Here is a 20719-nt window from a genome sequence, read left to right on the forward strand (position 1 = left end):
GCAAATAAACGAAAGGGTGTATGAAACCTCGTCGTGTGAAAAGTGATCATCAGTATTACCGTGGTGATATTATTATTTGAAATGTTCGTGCAGTGTTGAAACAGTGTGTGGTAAAAGTGATCATCCGTATTACCGTGGTGATATTATTAATTGAAATGTTCGTGCAGTGTTGAAACAGTGTGTGGTAAAAGTGATCATCAGTATTACTGTGGTGATATTATTAAGTGAAGTGTTGTGCAGCGCGATGAGGAAATTGTACAGAATTGAGCACAACTCGTCATTTTCTACTATCGGGATCAAAGGTAAGTCCCTCTTAATTTCTTGGGAAGCACAATATATAAATGAAGAGAGCTCCCTCCCTATAATTACTATAGTAACGGAGAAAATTCAAATTGTGTTAATGTCGGTTAATAACATGATGAGAATGCCAGGCGTTAAAGCCAGTAGACACTTAGAAAGTATATTTTATATGCAAATAAGGAATTATGATTAATTTTGTTATTAAGGAGATAATGTATGCTAAATGAATGTTAAAATAGTTCAAAAATATGTCAGCAGTAATTTCGAAACATTTAATTGTGTGCTCATGTTACTAATTAAGGTAGAAGTGATTATCTATTTTTGTTATTGCCGTATTTTGACAAAATGTTTTAATCATTAAAGTTAACAGTTATATTTACTTATTGTTCTCAAATCCTTAAACTAATTAAAAATTAATTAGTTTAATGATTTGAGAACAATAAGTAAATGTTTGTTTCATTTCCTGAATATGTAAAGTATTACGGCGTAAGGCCAAAGTATTCAGAACTATTTTTTTGTACTAATTCAAAAGCTAATATAATTTTTGGTATTTATGTGTTAACAATATATGGTGAAATATATGTTAATAGTGTAATATGAGAAAGGTATTCATGATTGTGTTCACTAATGATAATGTTTGCTAAATGAATAATGGTAGTATTCAGTAGTAGTGAAATATGTATGTTTGCCTGTAAAATTAAGTGTTATTTATGTGTTGTATGGGTAAAGCTGTAAAAAGAAATACCAGAAGTTAATATGGGTCCTAAAAGGACAAATAGGGTGTCAGAAGAATCTGATGAAATTATTAAGAACATGCAGGCTCAAATTAAGTTAAAGGAAATGGAGCTGCAGCTAGAAAAGTGTAAGTTAGAGGCAGATGCGGCTAAAGACCGATTAAAAGAGATGGAATTTCGGGAAAGACAATTAGAGAGAGAACACAAGATAAAAATTAAAGAATTAGAAATTCAGAGTGGGAAAATAGATAAAGAAGGAAATAAATCGGGCTCAGAGGATGAAGGGGTTTCAGATGCTGAGAGCAAGGGAAATGATTTCTTGAAACATTTAAAAATAATGAAAGGAGTTATGATTGACCCGCCATCTAAAGCTGAGGAATGGCCGTTCTTTTTCCATCATGCGGAAATGATGTTTAATCTCTATAAAATTCCTGAAGAACATAAGGGGAAAATTATTTTGCAGAGTTTAAAAACTAAAGTTAAAAGTTTGATTTCAACTCTGGGTGAAAGGGATTTGGATAATTATATTAAGATTAAAGATACAGTATTAAAAGAATTCCAGATTACCCCATTGCAACATAAAAAGAATTTAGAAAAATGTGTAAAAAGATATGAGGAAACGTATATTCAGCACATAGCGAGGGTTGAGGCAGCACTTGATTTCTACTTAGAATCCAGAAAAGTTAAGACTTTTGATAAATTAAGAGAACTATTGATTGTCGATCAAGTAAAAGATCAATTACCCGCAAATGTTAAGGCGCATATACTGTTAAAAGAGGTAGAAAACTGGTTATCTCCGTCAGAGCTTGCAAATGATTTGGATAATTACGTTGCAGTAATGCCTAGAAATTACAATACGAGTGCTCAGGAAGTAAATAAAGTGGGACCAAAACAGGAACCGATAAGACAAGGGGAGAAATTAGGACGACCAAATAAGAGTAAGGGGAATTTCAGTTCTGATTACAGGGTTGATAAGGAGAAGTACAAAGGGGTAAAAACTTTAGAACCTCAAGATAATGCAATGATGCAGGCAAATAAGAAAGTTCTAAAATGTTTTCAGTGTCAGGGTGAAGGACATATAAAGCGTTTTTGTCCAGCGATAAACCTGATAGCAGAACCCAAGAGAGGAAGCGAAAAAGAGGATATGGTTGAGGAAGCAAAGGGATTAAATAAAATATGCGTAGGATTGAAGTTAGCTAATTATGCAGAAGAAATTCCGTTAACTAGGGCAAGATAGGCAACGCTAGATTCAAAGGAGTGATTGATAGCGGAGCAGAAATTACTGTAATCCGGAAATCGGTAGTTCCACAGAAATATTTGGAGTCTGGAGGGAAGATATGGTTACAACCCGCCGTAGGACCCCAGGTAGAAGCCCAATTAGTTACAGTACCTATCAGTATCTGGTTAGGAGAAGAGGAGGTACGGCCTTATGTAAACGTTCATGCAGCAGTAGTGCATAATTTGAACGAGGAGGCGCTGGTGACACCTCGAGATTTTAGACTTCTCAGGGAACAAGGAGATATTTATTGGGGAGAAAATAAGGAAGAAAAACTAGTATTGGGAGTTGGTCAGGTATCGAGTAACTTGGACGGAAAGGAATCGACAGAAAAAGGCCAGTCACGAGCTCGAAGGTGAAGCGGAAATAGCTCGTACTACACCGTTGTAAGAAGTAGAGATGAGGGGGAAGTAGAAGTGGGAGGTAGTGAGCAAGTGTCAGCTGATAACCCATCCTTATCGCAAACTCAACGTTTTAGACAGGAGCTAGCGGAATGTATTTCGTTGAAAAGCGCGTTCATGGATGCACGTAATAACAAGGATGGGTATTGGCTAGAGTCAGGAATTTTGTACCATACGGGAAGTGTCAATGGGCAGCGATGTAGTCAGTTAGTTGTTCCTCAAAGACGCAGGAAAGAAATTGTGAAGTTGGCTCACGAAAGCTTACAAGGGGGGCACTTCGCAGCAAAGAAGATGGCGGAAAGGATTAAAATGTCGTTTTGGTGGGAAGGCTTGTCAAAGGAGGTACGGAAGTGGTGTGAAGCTTGCAAGGAATGCCAGCTACGAAGGAAAGTTAAAGTGAAGGATAGGGCTCCATTTACAGCAGTAGGGAGGCCAGAACTTCCATTTCAAGTGGTTAATGCGGACGTTTTAGGGCCGATTGAGCCGAAATCTTCAAGAGGGCACCAGTATGTGTTATGTGTTGTTGATCAACATAGCAGATGGCCGGAGGCAATTCCACTAAAGGCGATAACAGCGAAAGCTACATGTGACGCTTTCATTGATATTTTCATGCGAACAGGAGTTCCGAGAATGATAGCCATGGATAACGGAACGAACTTTAAGGCTAAGCTAACACAAGAATTTTTAAGTAAATTAGGGGCCTCGCCAAAATTTTCTACGCCAGGGTATCCGCAGTCAAACGGGCTAGTGGAAAGGTGGATAGGAACAATGAAGTCAATGTTGCATCACGCGATAAATACTCAAGGAAGAAACTGGGATAAGCAGTTACCATATTTGTTATGGGCTTATAGGGAGATACCGAATTCAACTACCGGAGTCTCACCATTTTTGCTGATGTATGGTCGGGTGCCAATGGGGCCACTGGCGATACTTAAATCAAGTTGGGTAGATGAGACGGTATTACCACAAGGAGTTGGGGAAACAGTTACTGAATATTTAATTTCTCTTCGAAATAGGTTACAGGAGGCAGAGAAATTCGCTAAAGAAAATTCGGAAGCTAAACAGCAGAAATATGTTCATCATCATAATTTGAGGTCTAAGGAAAATGAATTCGAGATAGGAGATGAGGTAGTAGTACTGATACCAACGTCAACAAATAAATTTTGCTCGAAATGGACAGGACCTGGAGAAATAGTTGCGAAAAAGTCTCCACATTCATATTTGGTAAAATTGCCAGATGAATCTGTTAAACATTTGCATCAAAATAAGTTACGGAAATATATACAGCCTATAAATGCAGTAGGGATAATCTATGAGGCTGACACAGAATTTGGGGAGGTGCAGCACGCGCCTATTCAAAGAAACCCTAAAGTAGACAAACTTTTAGATAGGATCTGTATTTCAGAGGAATGGAAACATTTAGATAGGTCACAAAGGGATCAGTTGAGCAGATTAATCAAATCTTTCCATGTAGTGTTTGACAGATTAAATGTGCGAAGGTAGGATCCCACAGTATTAGGTTAAAAACGGGAGTTGAAAGAAAGCAACCTCATGTTTATAAGGTACCAGAGGCGTTGAAGCCACAGGTGGAAAAGCAAATTGCTGATTTGTTAGAAAGAGGTTTAATTGAACCTTCCACAGCAGAGATTCTTACCCTATTGTGTGTGTAGCGAAACGGGACGGAAGTGTACGTTTATGTTGTGATTATCGAGGGCTTAATGCGGAAAGTCAGATTGTCCCATTTCCTATGCAAAACGCAGAAGAGCTTCGATATAAGGCAGGGGCAGCACGGTATTTGTCTACGCTAGATATTCTTAAGGGGTATTGGGAAGTCCCTATGGAGAAGGAAAGTAGACATCTGACGAGTTTTGTTTCTCCGAAGGGTCAGTATCACTGGAAAGTGATGCCGTTCGGTTTGTCAGGGGCTGCCGCAACTTTCCAAAGAGTTATGAATCAAGCTCTTAGACCACATAGTGATTATGCTGAAAGTTTCATCGATGATATAATTGTCTATTCGTCAACGTGGGAAGAACATCTTAAACATTTAAGAGCCGTACTCAGTACTTTACAGACATTGAACTTTACGGCTAATTTAGAGAAATGCTCTTTTGGCAAGTCGGAGGTAAAGTATTTAGGTCACATAGTAGGCTCGGGCAGACATGGCCCAGATCCAGAGAAATTGCAGGTCATTAAAAATTTGAAGCCACCTAGAACCAAAAAGGCATTAAGATCAGTTTTGGGGTTACATAATTACTATCGAGAGTATGTTCCGAATTATGCAAAAATAGCTAGGCCGTTAACTGATCTCACGAAAAAATCTATACCTAATGATATACCTTGGGGGTCTGAACCCGAGAAGGCATTCAAAGAATTAAAGGATGCATTGTGCACGGCATCGTCTTTATATACCCCGGATATACGGAAACCTTTTGAAATTAACACAGACGCCTCACTAATAGGTATTGGAGCGTGTTTACTTCAACGAGATGAGTATGGGAAAGCTAGACCGATAACATTTGCTAGCCAGAAATTAACTAGCGCTCAGTCTAAATGGAGCACTATAGAAAGAGAAGCGTATGCAATTATTTGGGCTCTCGACAAGTTCGAAACTTGGACATACGGAAATAAGATTTTGTTGCATACAGACCATAACCCGCTAAAGTACTTAACCGAAGGGATACCCCGGAATGCTAGATTACAGAGATGGGCATTAGCTCTATCTCGCTTCCAAGTCACTGTAATGCATAAACCAGGAGCTAAAAACTCCGATGCAGACTCATTGTCGAGGATCCCTCACGAATGTATAAGTGACCAATAATCTGAACTAAATTGAAAAAAAAAAGAAACTAATGTTGGTATCTTTTTTTTTTTTTTTTGTGTGTGTGTGTGTGTGTGTGTTTGTTTATTATTGTAACACTAGAAAGGATAATGTTCAATGCTAGTATGGCAAAAAAAATATGGATATTGTAATTTTCATTTATTATTATTTTTTTTTGTATTATTCTGGTTACTCTAGAAAAGATTGTGTTATTAGGGTATATTAGTAAAAGAAATATTCATTACAGAAGTGTCAGTGAGTTGATATTGCAATGTTTTGTTTGTATTGCTATAGAAATTTGGACATGTGCAGTTTTTATGTTTATGTGTTTTAAGTGTTCTTTTTTGTGTTAGTGTTTAGAACTGTAGCATGACCCTTTTTTTTTTGCTCTGATTTTACTGTGATTACTTGTGCTATGTCCCGAAAAAGAGGGATTACCTGGTAAGTGCCAATATAATATGGGTTTCAAATTTTTCGACTCAGTCGTAAATATTTACAAACCACAGGGGAGGTGTGAAGTTCCTTCCCCTGTTGAAAGACGAAGAACGGAAGTGACCTACCCCGGAAAAACCGGTCGAGGCAGGCTGGTGGGGGGGAAGAAAGACTGGACGGGTTGGCACCAACGAGATAATATACTGTTATATGAAGTCGTTGGTTGGCACTTGGAGTCGGACCGGCGAGCATGCCGTGTGAGAATGTAGAGAACTGAAATATGTTTTAATTTCTTTTGCGCGCCTTGTATATATATATTGTATATAGTTTATTTTACAGTGTATTCGTTGTATGGTGTATCAATAGTGCAGTTTGTGTAATAAATTAGTGAAGAAAATGTCAAAGCAGACAAGTGTTATTTTCCCACTATGGTAAGTTTACACAGAAGAACCCACCTCGTGTTTGAACGAGCGCGAGGCATGACAATATTAATAAAAGGAAGTTATTTTGTCTCATCGAAAACGAATTTTAAAAGGCATCCGATCTGAAGTATTAATACCTAAAACATATATGATTTTACAGTCATTTTGTGTTATTTAGATGTAAAAGATCAGTAATCAATTCATTTTCACTCAAAAATTTCGAAAAAAAGTGGAGGAAAAAAATTCGGAAAATGGTGGTTTCAGGGCGCGACCACCGCGCGTCAAAAGGGTTAAAATAGTGCGGGATAGGGATAACAAAAGTTCTTTCGAGAAAGTTGGTGATAGGAAAAGATGGGTGTGAAAACCCATGGATCCTTTCCCCAAGGTGTTCTCCATTGAAATTGAGACCTCGCTTTACCTATTGAGCGAGTGTTATTCGCTCGCCCCCTTTTTTGCCCCTGATTAACGCTTTCAATGACGAGAAGGCTAAATGATCGATGGGTTTTGCGGTTCTCAATGAACGCATTAAGCTTCAGGCTATTTGGTATTAAGCTATTTGGAACAAAGACGAAATTTTCTTGAGACTGTTCTACATTTTAAAGATAGAAACAGTACTTACTTCAATAGAAGAACAACTTACGTAGTTTAAATTATTGCATGCGGTTACTTTGCTTTTTTTCCTCCTGTACATTGTGGGGGCATAAATGGTTAGCATTTTCTAAGTTGGTTTGTCGGTGAATTAAAAAACGAAAAATATTTTTAGCCTCAAAGCTCTACTATGTTAAACAAAGGATAATTTAATCTCTGCTTGCTCTCTGTTTCATTTGTTTTAATGAGGACTAAGTCTCCTCCGTATTGATGATCTGCTATGATAATATTCTAGATCAACTCACAGGATTAATTTTTCTGAAAAATCTGAGACATAAAAAATTATTGTGCTACATGAATAAAGGTTCTGAGAGGACTTGACGTGCTTCATTTACTATCTGCTTCTTCATTCAAAAGTCATGCTTCGATTAAATTCCCGTAAATATGAGATGGAAATTCGGGGGGGGGGAGGTAATTGTGATACGCAAAAGAATCAGTGTTGCGTAATACGTTATGATATTCTCTAATTCGAAGCTGGCTAAAACTAAGAAGTTAAGAAAAGATTAAATTGAAAAACTATGTTAATAAATCAGTGAGTTGTATTAATGAGCTAATGGATTATGCTGAAGTTTGGGAATTAGGTTATTAAGTTTCACGGAGAATTTAATACCTTAGCGACTTTTATTGAAATCACTGTACATACGCATATACGTGTTGTATATGCGTATGTACAGTGATTTCAATAATTGAGAATCACTTTATGTGCAAAATTTCATGTTTAATTTTATAAACTTCAAATAATAAACAAAAAATAATATTATGATAGTATTATAAATGATTAATATGATATATGTTTATTATCTATATATATAAAAGAAAGAGTCTCTCTGTCTCTCTCTCTGTGTGTGTCTTTCGCTCGTGCTGCGCGTAAGGTAATAGACCCAGGGCTACAAAATTTGTTCAATAGGGTGCATCTAGACAAGATCCAGTGCATCTAAAAGCGATTTTTTCAAAATTCGAATGAGTTTCTTTTAATTATATGTTCTTGATGAAATCGCATCAAATCGATAATTCTCTCTCATTACATCAGCAACAATGGCACGCAGCCAATGTTGCTGATATATCACTTATGCCATTATTGCTGTTATCCGCACTGTTGCCACTTGGGAAAATGAGGGCGATAATTCTGTGCAGTTTTTAAATTTAATGTTGGGAAGTTGGTTAATTTATTTATCAGAATAATTTATTTATTAGGATAATTAATACTTGTAGTAAAGGATATTGCTTATTTCATTTTAATCTTTTTTATGTATAATACATTTTTAATGATTTTTTTGATTAAGTTGTTCTGCAGAGTAAAATTCTGTGCAGTTTTTAAATTTAATGTTTGGTGTTTCCTGTAGGCATTTTAATGGCTAGTGATTAATAAAATTTTAATTCTAAAAATTTAAGACTTCACACTAGAGAAAAAATTTTTAAATCACCGTTAATTTTTATAGCTCAAGTTGGATAAGGTAAAATCTCTTCAAAATTTCCGAATATCATACTACTCTTTGTATATTCAAAACGGATATTAAGAATGCCAGATTTAAGTTTTCACTGGTTTCCTTTGGTTTGTTTGTCTTAAGCATACAAGGTTATCTCCCTAGGGGAAAGGATGCCTTCGTAAAGGACTTTCTAAGGGATACTGGATCATATCTATATTACTTATGGGGAAAACCACAAAAATACCCACGCAGCTAGCCCTTTCGTCAAGATGAGTACCAAGATCGAACTACTACTGTACATTTAGGTCCTGAAAACCAAATAATATTAATGGGAAAAATTTAATTTCAGGATAATAAAAAAAAAAGAGAAATTCACTTCGGCAATAAGATTATGGAACGATGCCATTCTTGTGCCCAGAAAATAAATTATAGCATTGCAAGATACAGTACATTAAGTAAGGTATAACTACATTTTCTTTTTTCATCAATTTGCCGATATGAATTGAAAAACTTGCTTTTAGAACTGATCTATATTTTGTTGAATCTGTTCTGGAATCTGCTGGATATTTGTTAATGTGCTTTAAGCACTTGGGGGCAATATTAAATTAGAGATTAAGTTTCTATTAGAAATAAACAGGGCTGAAAAAGTAACAAGTTTTTGCTAGTTTGCTTGTTTTAGCTTTTGGCGGAATAGTCGAGAGTTGCCTACATTAGGAAAAATGCCTTTGTGAAACATTTTCTGCAGGAAACTGACACATACTAATGTTACGCAGGAAGAAACTCCGAAAACCCCATGCAATCTACTCATACGGCGAGAATTGAGTAAACTACCGGTGTTGCGTGATCTTATGTAACCATCAAACAAATTTCTGTATTTATTATATACAGAATAAATAGAATTTCAGCATTTAGAAATAACATGCCTTAATGGTAGTCTCTAAAAAGCCAAGCATTAGTTCAGGTAATTCTTTATTTAGATTTTTGCACAAGCGCCGTCTCATTTCAGGCATATAAATTTATAACAAACTTGAGTAAAAATTCAAAAAATTACCTGTCTGGGGTAATTATACTGGTCAACAGCCGAAAATCCCGTGAAGAATGTGTGCGAATTTGTAGACTTTTAGACCACTGATTTCCAATGTGCAGTTAGTTTTTGTTTGTAGGTTTGAATACGGCAAAGTACGTGAGAAATGTGTACCTAAGAAGAGGGATGTCTCCAGAAGGACTTTCTGAGGCACACTGAACTAGCTTAGGCAATTAGCTTTCTTCTGTTAAGTCAAATTTCAGAAATAAAGCATACGTTTACCCTTTTTAAGTTACGAATTAATACTTGCCGATGGTTATTAAGTTCGCATTTATTTGTGCATAATCATAACAACATTAAAGTTATTTCACAGTTTTAATGTTATAATTTTGTTCTTCTGATCATTATCAACGTTTTAACGATGCTGCATTTAGTAGTCTGGAATGCAGAATGATTAGGGGAGCTTGAGAGGACTATAAACCTGAAGGCAAGGATGTGGATTCTACACTCGTGTAATGTTTAGTTGTGTGTGGGCAACCTTCCTCCTTCCCACGAATGCAGCATCAGCCTAATTAGCAACGTTCTAAGTAATGAGACGTGTAATTAACCAATGGGTCCCCGCGCCAAACAGTTTTCTATAGGCTAATCTATTCTATTCAATTGTTATAATTATTTAACGATCTGTCTAAAAAAATTGTACTTTCATAATTGGTGACCTTAGAACGCCTCCCCCGAAGACTTCGAACGCCCCCCGATAACTTAGAACGCCTTCCTCGAAGACGTAGAACGCCCCCCCTCGAAGACTTAGAACGCCCCCCTCGAAGACTTAGAACGGCCCCGCGAAGACTTAGAACGCCCCGCTCGGAGACTTAGCACGCCCAAACGCCAAAATGTATTTATTACGAATAGCAACCTTCAATGTTACACGAATATGGAGTTTATATGTAAAAACTCTGAGCAGCAGTAAGTTATCCATTGTGATGAGATGCAAGTAAGACATTTCACCTGACATTTCAAGCGTTGTGCCGCATTACGGTGAGTCAACACATTTCTGTCATAATTTCAGCGGATATATGTATTGTCCGCTGCATTTGAGCCGCCAATTTCTCTGATTTCAAGTACCAAGAAACTGTGTCGCTATATACATATTGATTATTTTTTCTATACATATTATTATTGTGCATATATGATTGATCTAAAGTGGTTGACAACGATGCTGCTTCACAATTGGCACGAGTGGCAGTTAAGCCACCGCCCTTTTCTCGCCCATCGTTATGGTTCTCTACCCATCGTTATGGTTCATTCAATTGGATGCGCGTTGAGTCACATTACTGCCGTATTATTTTATACAGCGATCGCCGCGTTAAGAGGTTATCACATCTATCGACAGTCCCTGCTAGACGGGACTTTTCTGAGAAACGAGATTCTGGTAGCACAGATTTAAACGGGAGGATTCCTAGAAAAAAGAGTTTCGCTGGTAGCGAAGTCCCGCCTAGCTACAGAAAAATGTTGCGGCTACGCGGGATTTTTTCAAACCCCACCGAAAATGTCTCGGCTGTATCTCAGTCCCGGGTACAGACAACCAGTCAGACGAAAGTTCTGCTTCTGAAAGCTCACGTGATCCCAATTTGAGAGATAATCGATTACTGTTTGGCGTTCAAGGTCTTTGTAGTAAGTGAGAATGGTAATCTACCTACGTGCGTTTCCTGTGCGGTTTTGAGAATCGTGCGGGTTTTGAAAATTGTCCCTTTCGACGTCAAGTCCCGCGTAGCCGAAACATAATATGATTGGGAACTTAGAATCAGAGGTACTGCAATCAGCTCGTGAAATAATTTTGAATCCACCGGTGACGGACAAATACAAATCTTTAAAAAAAAATAATTTCCGTTTATGAAGAATCCGAGGCAGTTAAAATCAAGCAGTTGTTGCGCGATTTACGGTTGGGTGATATGAGGCCTTCTCAATTGCTGTCTAAAATGTCGGACTTAGCCGCCGGTAATCTAACGGATAACATTCTTAGAACATTATGGATGAATAGACTCCCATCTAACATGCAAACCATTTTAGTGACCAGTAGCGAGCCACTTAAAAATCTTCACGAAATCGCTGATAAAATTCACGAGCTGGCAATTCCAGCGCAAATACACGCAGTGCAGGCTCCTGGTCCAGATATTGTGGCGTCACAAGCTCAGATTGGTGATTTGTTCAAACAGGTTGCTCAGTTAGTAGCCATCCAAGCTGAACCCTTTCAGCCCAACTGCTCCACATCACGTGGTCGAAATACACATGAATGAAATTTTATGAAAGCCCTCATACGGGTTATTGTTTTTACCACCAAAAATTTGGAAACAAGGCAAATAAATGCCGCTCACCGTGTCGTCAAAACGACCAGGGAAACGAGAAAGGCCGTTGCTCGAAGTTGTGAACGACAGCGGCCGGAATTTTGCACGCCTTTTCGTCATCGAAAAGAATTCGGGCTTAAGGTTTCTTGTAGACACCGGGGCTGATGTTTCTGTCGTTCCACCACATTTTCACGAACAAAAGCGCCTTACCAAGTTACAAATTTATGTAGCAAATGGAACTCCTATTTTAACTTTTGGTGAACGCCTGATATCTCTTGATTTAGGATTGCGCTGCAACTTCCAATAGCCATTCATTATTGCTACTGTTTCAAGTCCTATTATTGGCGCTGACTTTTTTCAAAAATTTTCTTTGCTTTTCGATCTTAAGAATCGCCGTTTGATAGATTACACGACCAGCTTAACTTATCCGGGAGAAATTCGCAATAGTCAAGATTTGAGCATTAAACTGATTTCGAGTAACTCCCCATGGCATCAACTTCTCAGAGAATTCCCTACAAACACGCGCCCAGTTATGGGTATCTCCGAACCCAAGCACGATGTACTTACATTATAGTGAAACTACTGGACCTCCAATTGCCGCTAAACCAAGACGCTTACCTCCGGACAAGCTTAAAGCCGCGAAAGAGGAATTTCAATACATGATGGAACAGGGAATTTGGGGTCCTTCAAAACGTTCGTAGGCCAGTCCGCTCCATCTAGTTCGGAAACGAACTAGATGGAGCGATGAGAAGATGGAGAGATGAGAATTTCTTTTCTACTGCGGAATAACGTCATGCAGTCACATTCACTGCTCAAAAGAATTAGGGGATATTCTGGGTTCGGTATGAAATAACCATATAATCGATAACCTTTTTGAACAACAGGAAATAGAAGAGATTATAAAGGAAAATTATAACGTTTACAAAGTTGGGAATATGCAAATTTAGTTTGTGACGTCAAAATCTATGCGTTTTAGATTTTGACGCATAGTTTTTGTAAGTGGCGATTATCGCTATTTAAATGCAGCTACAATTCCTGATCGTTACCCAGTTCCGCACATTCAAGACTGTATGCATGTTTTAGAGGGAATAGCTATTTTTACAACCCTTGATCTTGAGCGGCCGTATCATTAAGTGCCCGTTAATCCAGCTGATAAACCAAGAACTGCGGTTATTACGCCTTTCGGACTATTTGCGTTTCCGATCATGACTTTCGGCTTATGCAATGCTGCTCAAACGTTCCAACGCTTTATGAGTCAGGTGTGAAACGGCCTTGACTTTTGTGTACCTTACTTTGATGACGTCTTAATCGCCTCCTCTTCAGAGCAAGAAGACCTATCACATTTGAGAACAATTTTTGAACGTTTTCAAAAGTACAGTGTCAGTCCTAATCCTTCCAATGCGTTTTTGGCAAACCAAGAGTATCCTTTCTTGGTCATGAAATTTCCGCGGATGGCGTTCGACCCCTTCCAGATAGAGTCACCGCTATCCGCGATATGCCTGAACCATCTACAGTGAAGGACTTAAGAAGATTTCTTGCTATGTTCAATTTTTATCGACGTTTCTTGCCTCATGCAGCAACCATAAAAGCATCTCTAAATTCTTTTTTGGTTGGAAGCAAGAAAAAAGATAAACGTGTTATAACCTGGACCACAGAATCTAGCGAAGCGTTCCAAAAATGCAAAAATGATTTATTTCGGCAACAAATTTGCAGTATCCTTCCGCATCGAAACCATTATCACTCTACGTTTATAAGGTATTTCTCCCGCTTTCCTAGCGTGCCTTCGTGGTGTAGTGGTTCTGCACGCTGGGCCGGTACTCCAGAGATCCGCGGTTCGATTCCCGGCGAAGGCGGTTGCTAATTTTTCAATCTCTCTTGCTTCCAACTATCCTAATGTCTCTACAGTGGCGCCTGAACTAAAAGGGGTGTTGGATGAGGATTCTCCACACCCAGGATGTGGCGATTGGGTCCCCTAAAATCCCCAATCGCCCTCTAAAAAGGGGATTATGTAAGGTATTTCTCTCGCTTTCCTAGCGTGCCTTCGTGTTGGAGTGGTTCTGCACGCTGGGCCGGTACTCCAGAGGTCCGCTGTTCGATTCCCGACGAAGGCGTTGCATATTTTTCATCTCTTCTGCTTCCAAAAAAATAACCTAATGTCTCTACAATTTAACGCATCAAAAAACGTTGACGCAACAAACCAGATACAGCACTTACGATCGCGAATTATTAGGAATTTATGAAGCTGTTAAATATTTTCGACATATGCTATAGGGACGTGTTTTCATGATCTTCACAGATCACAAACCCTTAACCTATGCTTTTCAACAGCGTTCGGATAAAGCTTCTCCTCGTCAAATGAGACACGTAGACTTCATAGAGCAATTTTCAGCAGATATCCGTTATATTGAGGGTTCGCAGAATATTGTTGCAGACACCTTGTCTCGTATTGAAGAACTAGCCGTTCCTTCGCCAATAAACTTTGCTGCCCTTGCGGACGAACAACACAGGATTCAGAGCTACAAACCCTCTTGAAAAGCAAATCTGCCACCAATCTCAACTTGCAGCCTATGCAGCTGTCATCTGAAAAATCACTTTATTGTGATGTTCAGGATTTAAGATTTCGACCTTATGTTCACTCTGGGTTTCGCCATGCCATTTTTAGTTACATCCTCTGTCACATCCTGGCATCAAGGCTTCGAGGAAACTGATACAGCAACGTTTCATATGGCCTAGCATGCAAAAGGACATAGCCAACTGGACACGTTCGTGCTTGGACTGCCAAAGATCGAAAATTGTCAGCCAACTTAAAAATTTTAATTTACCCTCATCTCGCTTCAATCACGTGCACCTCAAATTGGTCGAGCACTTATATTTATTAATAATAATATTATGCAGCAAATACAATTAATTACTATGTATACATTTTTCTTACCTTGGATGCAGCAACTTTATCATTTACTTCATCAAAGTCGATCCTGTCAAATTTTTCTCTTTCCACACTTAAAAATGCTAGATGACTTAAAGGATCTTGTCCCGTCGTTGATTGTAAATATGTGAAAATTTATTTTAACTTGCTGAATGAAAGTTCATAGCTAGCATTTGATAATGAAATAGTAAGTAGTATTTAAAGTGTGACTCTTAAGTTTGGAAAAACATTTTCTCTATACATCTATGGTGGAGTTTTAGGTTCCGTTTCTTTTCTGCTGCGGAGTAACGTCATGCAGTCACATTCACTGCTCAAAACAATTAGCGGATATTGTGGGTTCGGTATGAAATAACCATATAATCGATAACCTTTTTGAACAAAAGGAAATAGAAGAGATTATAAAGGAAAATTATAACGTTTACAAGTTGGGAATATGCAAATTTAGTCTGTAACGTCGAAAACTATGCGTTTTAGATAAGGAGTAAGGAGCGACCTGCAATATTCCTTTTGTAATAGGAGATTAAAAACAATTGACATGCGTTGAATGCTTCGTAGCAGTGAATAAACGATGTCTCAGCAAGATGACTTAGTTGAATCGGTAGCCAGGAAGGCAATCAGTCGTTTACAGGAGAGTCAATCGCAATCCATTGTAGCGGAAGCGTTAGGATTTTCCCAAAATGTCATTTCTATATTACGGAATCGGATTTTGGAAACTGGATATGTTTGAGAAATTCGGGACAAGGTCGTGTTATCGTTTTAAAATAAAAAGCGGGAGATATACGTGCATTTCGTTTAAAAAAATACGAATATCTCTACTTTGGAGAAATAAAGTGGTCAGAAAGAACGGTTTGGTTGATGTACTACAAACATTTTATTACACATTTTATCAGGCAAATCAAGAAAATAAATAATTAATTATATTACAATAGTTATTAATTTTAAATATATTTTCCAGAAATCGATCAAAATAAAAACTGAAATTTTTTGGAAAATCTTGTTTGGGGACCATTTGGCACCCCTCTGGGAGCGGCGCCCGGGGCATCATGCACCCGCTTGCCCCCCCCCTCGCTACGCCACTGTCAGTTCCCGGCATTTTGAACGAGCTCGCATCACAAAGATTCTGCGGTTTTTCACACGTTTTACATACTTACAGGCTAGTTTCTCTCAGAAGTTCCTCCGCGAAAGCTTACTTATTTAAATACGGTAAAGCACACTATACTTCAGGTCAACCTAAGCTGAGAACACTGGGTATAGTAGAAAGTGTATGCGTCCGCCGTAGAATATAGTTCTACCATTTCGAGAGGTAATATTGTAAAATTTACGCTGTGATATATGAATACTGTTGAACAAAGAGAACAAAAGGAAAAATGTGTGAAACGATAGATTACGTTGCGTCCAGCTTTTTGTTTAAAAATTTGCTAAATCGTGTCAATAATTCAATGACCAGCAGGAAGACATCCCTTTTTTTTTGGCATTATTGGCGAAACTGCAAATTCCAGCAACCCCGACCTCACCGTCACCATCGAGGGTGACGACCTCACCCGTCACCACCGGTGGTGACGCCTCAAATGGTCGCCAAGTTTGATGACTTTTGTCGATTTCTCATCAAATTTGGCGATAAAAATTAGTCGCGAAAACCAACGCCAGCTTGACGATATTTTGCCAATTTAGCGAGACTATATAGTAATGGTTAATAGTCTAGTAACGGTTTTTAACTGCGAATTGGGTTTTTATTAAATAAATACACAGCACATTTGCAATAAATAGTTAAAGTAAGTTTTGCTGCAATCGAATAGTTTACGCAGAAAATATTTCGGATAAAAATAAATTCGTGTAGATCTGTTAAACAAAAATGCGGGTTGATTATTTATTTAATTCTGCGCGACAAGCATATAAGGGTAAGGATGGTTTCGTGGCGTACTTTTTAGGGAAAACTGGTTTGTATTTATGGAATAGAAACTAGATACCCAATTGCTAAGCTAAAAATTAAATTGTGTTTGCAGTTATAATGTAATTTAAAATGCCATTTGTTATAAGTGCAATTATAGCCTCATTAGTCATAGTTTTAACAATAAAATTAATTACAATTAATCACCAATTTTGTTCAGTTAGTAAGAGATAGCTTAAATTTTGAAGATAAATTAAAGATCTTATGCTTCGCTGGATGTCAATATGAGAAAGTGCTATATGCGAAGGCATATAAATGTTTAATTAAGATCTTATATTTAGTACATTGACAGCCCTTCCCGAAAGGTGTTTATAGATTATTTACGCTCATTTCATTCATCTATTGTAGAGCCGTGATTGAGTCTGCAGAATTTGTTTTCTCAAGGACAATATTTTATCTCATAAGTAAAAATAATGTGCCTTCCTAAGTGTGTCAGAAACCGCGAGTCCTAACATATGTATTTGTAATTTTATTGAAATTCTGCTAATGTGCATACACAGTATAATTATAATTGCGTTTAACTGTAATGCAATTATAATTACGATTACATTGTAATTGAATTATGTAAAATTACAATTATGTTGTAATTGAATGAATTGCAATTGCAATTACATTATAAGTGAATCAACTGCAACTACAATTACAATGTAATTGTGCGATTTATAATACATTTATATTATAATTCAATTAACTGTCATTGCAGTTGCATTGTAATTGACTGACTTATGATTAAAATTACATTGAAACTGAAGGGTTTCAAATTACAATTACTATGTAATTGCTTTGATTGCAATTGCAATTACACTGTAATTACAAGTATAAGTAATTCCAATGAATTACTTTAGTTTCAATTACATTGTAATTCAATTATTAATGAATTAGATTGTAACTGAATATGCCCATCTCTGTTTCTGCATTTACGCACTCGTTGTTTGCTGAATTTCAAAACCGGTAGCGTTTTCTGTTTTTTTTTTTCGCAGTCATTTATTGCTTTTGCAAAATAATTTATTTGTTACCGACTTTTTATTACAAGCTTATTATGTACTGAATTTTAATTCTCGTTTTAATTTATTTATATTGCCTCCAGGTACTGCCCCTTCCAGCAGTTAATTGTGCTTTGAACTTTTGAGCTTTGAGTTCTTAGCTTATTATATTTATTACATGTGTAAGAATAAAATTATAAGCCAAGATTTAAAAAAATTAACATAAATCTTAGCTAGCCCTTTAACTATTCATTTTGTAACTTGGGTACTTCTCCTGTCCGTTCTAAAAATAGTAATTCCTTATAATAAACCTCTCTTGACTGCGTCATTTCAGAGTTAATTGCCACCATCATAAAACTTTTACATAGCTCATGGGTTTCCGAGCCTGTAATTAAATTTTTGGCCACACGTTTTGTATATTAGTGTTAATTTCTTATACAGAGCTGTAGATCTTTCGATTCTCCAACAACATTTAAATTGTAAAAATATCTGAAAGCGAAAAATGGGGAAATATGGCCTTGACGGGCCATTTCTCGCCAACTTGGTAACTTTTTGGAAGATTTGGTAAAATATGTTTTCTAAACTCTTTGAAAGATTTTTGCTGAAGCTTCCAGAAGCCATGCTACACTGGAACCATGCCCGCTGTAGCGAGTTGGCATAAGCAAGGAGGCAGCGTATTTAAGTTATTCTAGCTATATTCAAACAGTTTATAAAATAAGGTTCTCATCCAGAAAGGGGAGAAAAATATAAAACGAACAGTTGGATGCACAAAATCTACAAAGTTCCTGTTGGTTAGTCGAACCTTAAAGTTCTCAGGGAATTTTTCTCTTTGGTTTCAGGGAAAAGAGATTTCTCTCCTTCCGCTAGAAGCAAACTAACCCTCTTGCTGGCGCTGCCTTAACTGTTTTTGTTCAAGTTTACCTGGGCGTGTCAAGATGACTTCTGTATTCTCCTTTGCCAGAAAATTTTCAGAGCGTATATCGACTGGCGAGTGTTTGTTGGTGTAATGTTGACAGGCCTGAGAAAATTTCCGTGAGAATTACCCGAATCCAACTTGGGACTCGATCCGGGGTGGTCGGTGACAGACTCCCACATTCCAGTTTTTCCCAGGAAGCGGAATCATGAAAGGAACCAAGGACATGAGAACAGAAGATGATTACAAGTCACGTCCAGCTTTCCCGAGAATTGCTAAGTGGTCTCAAAAAATAACTTTTCCGAGAATTGCGGGGTAGTTGTCAGAAAATAGCTGAAGACTTTACACCGTGCTACACTATATAAATACGGCTCCAAGAGCTAGGATTAGTTAGTTTTTAATTAGCTGCGGGAGTAGCGGTTTAAAGAGCCGCCTTCTTAACATGTCTTCGTGGTGTAATGGCCAGCACACTCGGCGCGTATTCGAGAAGCTCGAGTCCCGGCGAGGACATTGCTTATTTTTCACATCACCTGGTTTCAAAATAACTTAATGTCTTTACAAACTACGTTTTAGAATTTACGCTATGAATGATTTGTGGAACTTGTTTTGGGGCACTAAGGAGGAATTGCTTAAGATCCTAGTTCTTCTCGATCTATTTTTACAATTTAAACGTTGTTAGAGTCAGCACTGAAGTATCTATAGTTCTGTACAAGAAATAAATACTTATATATAACACAATTTAACTGCATACAAAATGAACCCTAAAACCTCTTACCCTAAAAGCAACAAACAACTGAATAAACAATATGCAATATTAAAACAATGCAGTCAAATCAATTTAACTACTTACAGAAATTTACAATATTTTTATCTTAATGCCTATTTAAATTATTAATGATTATTGATTTTAGTCGTAGTTAATACATTTTTTGATCAGAGAACCTCCCGACAAATCGATCCAAATTTAAAGGAATCTTGTAATATTTCTAAAGAGGGTGTACAATCATGGAAGTATTCAGATATCCTTGAAAGTTATGAACTACTGGTATACGGCTAAAAATGAAAGTAAAGCATTTATCCGTTGTAAACATCCATGCATGTGTGCATATTCTATTCCAAAGATCTAACAACCGAATTATAAACACTTATAATGAAAGTTTTTCTCCTTCCTGCGTACAAATAAATAAAACACCTTCAAGAGCTTTTCTTATACATTGTATTCTCAAATGTTACGAAGTTAAAGAAATTAAACTTACCTTATATCCACAAGCTTTTGCTTGAACATGAAAGACATAGCGATTACAGTTCTGTGTCGAAACTGCTTTCAACTATCTTGTAGAAAATACATAGATCACAACAATCCATAAAACGGCCGGTCATCGCAAAATGTAATCTACGTTTCCCTTAAAAATCACTTTCGATGCAATGAACGTGTTTCAGAAGAGTCTTTTTTTAGGTACTGATAATTCTTATTCTTTTCCGCGTGTCCTCGTTTTCTTTCTTTTTCTTTTTCTTTTTTTTCTCTCCCCAAACTGATGCTGGTCCAGTTTGAGCGTCAAACTTGTTCCACAAGCTATACGCGTTTTCCATGACTCATCCAAGCATTAAATCAAAATCGTTTTCATGATCAGCTGTGTTTTGTAGACAAAACCGGAGATCGTCACTCAGATTTAGTGTTCTTTGACCCCAAAATTAAATACGCAGATTGCATCATAAGAGCAATCTTCGTTCCGGAATGAAACTCAGTTTCGAAACGATACTGAATTACATTTCTTTATATTCTGTGATATACCTACCTATATTGCGTCATTAGGCAAAATAAATCCTGAAAATTTGAAAAAAGTCATATGAAGAATAAGCAATATATCAACAGGACCGGTTTTACCTTTATGCAATCGCCTCAGAAATGCAAGATACGAGAGCGTCTGTTTTCCATAAATAAAAGCAAGATCGAATGTGAAATATTTCCTAGTTTTTAGATCTAGAAATTGATGATTACATTATTTTTAAGAAATATTATAAATAAATATATTTACAATATTTCTTTATTTATTTACAATAATTTTAATATTGTAAATAAATATATTCAGTAATTTAATTTAAGTAATCATAACTAACAGGTAGC

The 20719-nt window shown here is 37.1% G+C and overlaps 1 protein-coding gene across 1 annotated transcript in view; it reads right to left on the reverse strand.

The window, feature by feature from the left end:
- The window catches only part of LOC118179663 (beta-1,3-galactosyltransferase 5-like), a 48316-nt gene extending 28023 nt beyond the window's left edge, over nt 1-20293 (reverse strand). The window contains exon 1 of the mRNA XM_085807597.1: nt 19851-20293. Within this exon, the coding sequence (XP_085663723.1) occupies nt 19851-19888 (38 nt within the window). The 5' untranslated portion in view covers nt 19889-20293. The remainder of the gene's footprint in view (nt 1-19850) is intronic.
- Between the last annotated feature and the right edge of the window lie 426 nt (nt 20294-20719).

The sequence above is a fragment of the Stegodyphus dumicola genome, chromosome X1, assembly GCF_044657685.1.
Source record: "Stegodyphus dumicola isolate Sdum_Otavi_A_Nest chromosome X1, ASM4465768v1".
In the NCBI taxonomy this organism is placed as follows: domain Eukaryota; kingdom Metazoa; phylum Arthropoda; class Arachnida; order Araneae; family Eresidae; genus Stegodyphus; species Stegodyphus dumicola.